Here is a 6,196-nt window from a genome sequence, read left to right on the forward strand (position 1 = left end):
GGCGGAGGGGGAGGGGGAGGGGGAAGGATGTAGAGAGGAAGGAGGGGGGGGGAAGGGGAAGAGGTTAGGAGGAGGAGTAATGGAGGGGGGAGAGGAGGGAGAGAGGAGGGAAGAAGAAGGAGGGAGGAGGAAGGAGGGAGGAAGGAGGAGAGAGGAGGAGGAGGAGGGAGGGAGGGAGGAAGGAGGAGAGAGGAGGAGGAGGAGGGAGGAGGAAGGAGGAGAGAGGAGAAAGGAGAAAGGAGGGAGGAGAGAGGAGGAAGGAGGGGGGGGGGAGCTGGGGGGAGGAATGGGGATGAGGTGGAGGGAGGTGGAGGGATGGATAGAGAAAGAAGGGGGGAGATGGGGGGGGAGGGGAAGAGGTAATGGAGGTAGGAATTAAGCGAGAAAAATAAGAAAAATAAGAAAATGAGGGGGAAACGAATGCGGAAAAAAAATAATGATGATGATGATGGTGATGATGACGATAATGACAATGACGATGAAAATGATAATACCAATAACAACAATAACAATGACTTACCGAGCATCAACATTAACAATAACAATAAACCTATTATATATACAGTGGACCTCGTATCTACCACTTCATCAACACTGTACCGTGACCCCCCCACTCGTCACCACACCATACCGTCATCACCACAACCTCCTCGCAAGCATCATCTCCCGGTACTCACCACCGCCTGGCTCTTCAGGGCCGTCTCACGCCCGCACGCCCGCATTGGTACTTACCTGTTGGCGGAAGGAAAAAAGAAATGTTAGTAAAGTGGATTGAAAAATTAATAAAATTTCATAAAATGTAATAATTAAACAATAAAACAACAACAACAAAATATATAACACAAAATAAAAGAGAATAATAAGAATGAGAATAAGAATAAGAATAATAAATATAATGATATTAACAACGGCAATAATAATCACAACAACAGTGAAGCGAAGAGAAGAGGAAAAGAAGAAGGAAGAGGGAAGAGAAAGAGGAAGGGAAGAAGGGAGGGAATTGGAAAGATAGAGAGAGAAAGGAAGAGGATGGGAAGAGGAAGGGGGAGGGAAGGGAAGAGGAAGGGCGGGAGGAGGAAGAGGAATGGAGGAAAAGGAAGGGAATAATAGGAGAGGACTGAAGATAAAATGGAGGGAAGGAGGAAGGGAAATGGAAAAAAAACAGGAGAGGAAGGAAAATAGTTGAGAAGAGAAGGGAAGAGAAGTGAAGGGGGAAGAATGGGGAGAGGGAGAAGGAAATAACAGGACAGGAAAGAAAATAAGAGAAGGGGAAAGGAAGATGAGAAAATTAAAAAAAAGGGAGGAAGGGAGAGTAGGAGGAGATGGGGGGGGGAGGCAGGTCAATGAGACAAGGAGAAAGGCAAGGGGGTAGCGGAGAAAAAGAGAAGGGGGGACCTCCTCCTTCTCCTCCCCCCTTCCCTATTCCCTCCCCTCCCTCTATGACCCCACCCCTACCTTACCTCCACTTCCTTCCTCTTTCTTCTCCCCTACCTCCTCCCTTCTCCCTACCCCTCTCCCTCCCTACCTCCTCCCTTCTCCCTAAACCTCTCCATCTCCCCTCCCCTCCTCCTCCTCCTCCTCCCTCCCCCTTTCCCTTACCTCCTCCTCCTCCCTCCCCCTCTCCCTTTCCCTCACCCCCTCCTCCTCCCTTCTCCCTCACCCCCTCCTCCTCCTCCTCCTCCTCCTCCTCCTCCCTTCTTCTTCTTCTTCTTCTTCTTCTTCCCCCCCCCCCCCCCCTCCTCCTCCTCCTCCTCCTCCTCCTCCTCCTCCTTCCTCCTCCCTCCTCCCTCCTCCCTCCTCCCTCCTCCCACCTCCTCCCTTCCTCCCTTCCTCCCTCCCCCTCCTCTTAAAGCTTGATCCCTGTCACCTGTATCCTCCTCTAAAATAAACCGAGAACTTATCAGACATCCCAAGAAATACAACGGCAGTTCCTTTAACGTGGGGTTTAGCGATCGGCAAGCTGTGTCAAATTGTGTTTACGCCATTGTTAGGGTTTCCATCCAGCGCCTGTTCTGCTGAAATCTATCATTCATTCCGGCACTTCACGCTATTCATGGGTTGATTTCACCAGCACTGTTGTTTCAACAGAGCTATTATTAGCCCGTTTATGCGAGGAGGGTGTAGGACTTTTTTCATATTAAAAAAAAAAAAAAAAAAAGAGATAAAAAAAACGTTACTGTTATGAAATCATTGAGCAGTGATTGGCGGACGGACTTCGAGCGCTTGTTTCCCATTGGCTGGAAAGGGCAATGACGTTCCTTCAAAGTCGCATTTCAAACCGAGTCGCAACGGATCTGCGACGCCCTCCGTAGACCCGGCACCAGGTGTGAATGACAGCCATTAACAGGTGTCGACAGGTGTTCAAATGAGGGTTATTTCCGCAGCTAATTGAAGCGTTTGAGTTCCGAGATTACCTGTGTTTAGGTACAGCTGTTAGGTTAACAATAAAAGCTCATCGATGAAAAAATACTATTACATAAAAATGTTGCGACGGAGACACAGCATACAAGTGGATGATAATGAGGTAGAGGGACAGACATTCAGAAATAGAGGGATAAGAAAATTAGAGAGAGAGTATAAGAGAGTGAGAGAGAGAGAGAGAGAGAGAGAGAGAGAGAGAGAGAGAGAGAGAGAGAGAGAGAGATTAGGGAAAGAGAGGTAGAGAGACTATAAGAGAGATAGATAGATATAGAGTGAGAAACCGACAGAAAACAGAGACAGACAAACAGACGGCGATAGTAACAGCTGGAGGATCTAAATTGACCACGTGGGAAAAAAAAATAAAAAAAAGTTACCGGCGACTTCCTTTTCCTCGTCCTCTCTTGTTTGCTTTCGTGCTTTCCTTGTTGTCGTGTTTTCGTACTTCCGCGGTGCCATATTACCGTGCTTTCAAGTTTTTTTTTTCCCTGCTTTCGAACCTTCGTGCTTCCGTGCTTTCATGTTGTCGTGCTTTCGTCTTGTCTATCTATCTATCTATCTATTCCCTCCCTTCTTAAACCAAGCCAAACAAAATAAACAAACAAACACACCGAAGCCACAACACCTGCGTGTCCTGTAAGACCTACTCCCCCTCACTCCCACTCCCCCTTCCCCCACCCCCACCCGTATTCCCCCTTCTTATTAAACCATATAATAACTTTATCTTTAAAGGGCTACGCCAGTACCTTATCTCCATCGTCATATAAATGAATTACCGCCTTATATTAGATATTTAATCGATAACGATGAATTAAGAAGCTCGTGGCAATAATTCATGTATCCTTTCCATTTCTGTCACCAACCTCCTTCTTTCCCCTCCATCTCCCTACCCTCATATCCCCCCTACCCCTACCCTTCCCTTCCTCATACCCCCCACCCCTACCCCTACCCTCCTTTCTCATTACCCCCACCCTCCTTCCTGATACCCCCACCCCCACCCTCCTTTCTCATAACCCCTCCCCCCTACCCTCCTTTCTCATTACCCTCCCCCCTCCCACCCCCCGCTTCGAATCAGCCTTTCATGAGCCTCGTTTCCTCTCCCGCTCGTTAGCATGCCATCTATCGGCAGTTAATGGCACTATTGGAGTTTTAGAGGCAGGTCGACCCCGTTCTCCATCGTTAGAGTTGCCGACTCGTAAAAAAAAAGAAAAAAAAATGAAGAGGATCTTTATAAGCTACTTAACCTTTTCTCTATATCTTCCTTTCTCTCTTTCTGTCTTTTTTTCATTCTAGTCTAGTCTTTTATTCATGTCTGTCTACCTCTACCTTTGTCCCTTTTTCTTTCTTCTCTTCTATCATTTTCCTTCACTCCCTCTCCCTGCTTCCCTTCCTTCCACCACTCCCTTCTAATCCCCCCCTTATTTCTAACCCTCTCTCCCTTCCTTCTAACCATCTTCCCTCATACCTCCCTTACCTCCCCCTCTCTCCCTTCCTTCCGACCCTCTTCCTTCATCTCTCCCTCCCTTCTTGCTAACCCTCCTATCTCCCTCCTTCCATCATCCCCCCACTCCCTCCCTCCCTCTCTCCCTCCCGTTCTTTCAATGCCATGAAATCCGATTTCCTCGCCCACGACTCGCCATCACCGGGTCCACATACACATACATACATACATACATACATACATATATACATACATACACACACACACAAAAAAAAAAGCAAGCCAGAAACAGACGCACAGACAGACACTGAAACAACTGAAACACCCAGACAAACCGGTAGACAAACAGACACAGACAGGTACATTAATCGCATCAAAGACGTTCTTCACAAAACTCCCCAGCGACTCAGACCACACGAGCGAAGGATTACAGTCAAGATTAGATAATGATTCCGTCACTAACTGCAGATAATCATAGGGCGACGTGTTGAACCTCCCCCCCCCCTCTATTCCCTCCATATCCCCCCTCCCACGTCACTCTCCCGCATCGCACACGACCCTACTGCTTCTCCCTATTCTCCCTCATCTTTCTCGCCCTTTCCGCCTTCTTGCCTTTCTCTATCTCAGTCTCCATTCTCCCTCTTCCTTTCCCTCTCCCCCTTACGCTCATTCTCCTTCCCGTTTCCATTCTCTTTCTCCCTTTCCGTCTCCTTCTCCCTGCCCCTCTTTTTCTCTCCTTCTCCATCCCCATCCCCATCTTCCTCTCCTCTCCTCCTCCCTCTTCCTCACACCACCTCTTCTAGTCTTCACCCCTCGCTCCCTTTCCCTTTCTTTCTCTCTTCCCATTCCACTATCTCCCTTCCTCCTCCCATCCCCACCCTACTGCTCCCTCTCCCTTCCCCTCTCCATCTTCTCCAACACTCAACATCTATCTGCATTTTATGTATATGCGTGTATATGTGTATGTAAGTGTGTACGTGTTTGTGTGCGTGTGTCTGTAACTTTCTACACACACACACACACGCACACCTGTATATATTTTATCCTTTATTTTCCTGATCATATAATACTACGCACAAGTGGCGTTTCACATAAGAACACATACAGGTGGACGGATGATAAATGATAAATGTAAGCAGGTGTGTGAGTGAATGACTGAGTATGACTGAGTGTGAGTACGTGGCTGCACGTGTGTGTGTGTGTGTGTGTGTATGTGTGTGTGTGTGTGTGTGTGTGTGTGTGTGTGTGTGTGTGTGTGTGTGTGTGTGTGTGTGTGTGTGTGTGTGTGTGTGTGTGTGTGTGTGTGTGTGTGTGTGTAAGCGTGTTTCAGAATGCGTGTGTGTTTGTACGCATGCATGAACAAGCAGCAACAGATTGTGTAGTTGCGTTGTGACGGGGTTCCAATCAAAGGCCAATGAAAACGCCAGGCTTGTTTGTGCATGCAAATGAAAACAAAGGAATGATTTACATATTGTCCGGCTGATGGTTAATTCGGTTGATATCACAGGGCGAGGGTGATCACACATACACACACGTACGCATATTTTCCCTGTTTCTCCTCTTTCCGTTCTTCTTTTTTTGTTTGTTTGTTTTTTGTTTTTCTTGTTCTTCCCTATCCTTCATTTTCCTTTTATCCCTTGTTTTATCCTGCCCGTCTTTCAATTTTCCTCTTTTGGATCTTGTCTCTTCCTGTGTTTTTCCTCTCCTCCTCTTCCTATCTTCCATCTTCGCCTTATTCCCCTCTTTCATGTTCTTTCATATTTTTTCCTGTTCCTCCTTACTCTTCTCTTTTAAACTCTTCTTCCTTTCGCTACTTTTTCTTCCCCACCCCTTTTTCTCTCCTCTCCTCCTCCATCTTCTTTATCTAGCCAAAAGGAAGATACTTTTCCCCTCCTATCTCTATTACTCCCCTCCTTCTACCTTCCGCCTTTTCTCTTTTCTTTTGGTTAAAAAAAAGTGTGATTTCTCCTCCTCTTTCCCATATTCTCTCCTGTTTGTTTTTTTTCCTTTTCTCCTTCATCCACTTTTTTCTCCCTTTTATTCTTCCTCTCTCCTTTTTTCTCCTTTTCCTTTCTTTCCTCCCTTTCTTCTCTCTCCCCTTTCTTCCTTAACATCTTTTCCTCTCTCCCTCCTTTCTCGTCTTTATGTACTCTCTCTTTCTACCTTCCCTCCTTGTCTCCTCTTTTTCTCCACCCTTTCTTCTCTCCCTCTCCTCCTCCTCCCCTTTTTCTCTTCCTTTTATTCCCCTCTCCTCCTCCTCCCCTTTTTCTCTCCCTTTTTTATTCCCCTCTCCTCCTCCTCCTCTCCCTCTCCTTCCCATCTCCGCTTCATCTCCTC

The 6,196-nt window shown here is 47.0% G+C and overlaps 1 protein-coding gene across 1 annotated transcript in view; it reads right to left on the minus strand.

Moving 5' to 3' along the window:
- Positions 1–467: 467 nt before the first annotated feature.
- The window catches only part of LOC122251862 (N-acetylgalactosaminyltransferase 6-like), a 57,818-nt gene continuing 52,089 nt past the window's right edge, over positions 468–6,196 (minus strand). Inside the window, exon 2 of the mRNA XM_086554956.1 lies at positions 468–732. Coding sequence (XP_086411082.1) covers positions 729–732 — 4 coding nt within the window. The 3' untranslated portion in view covers positions 468–728. The remainder of the gene's footprint in view (positions 733–6,196) is intronic.

This window comes from Penaeus japonicus, unplaced genomic scaffold (genome assembly GCF_977035675.1).
Source record: "Penaeus japonicus unplaced genomic scaffold, GWHDUDI00000001_assembly GWHDUDI00000030, whole genome shotgun sequence".
Classification (NCBI taxonomy): Eukaryota; Metazoa; Arthropoda; class Malacostraca; order Decapoda; family Penaeidae; genus Penaeus; species Penaeus japonicus.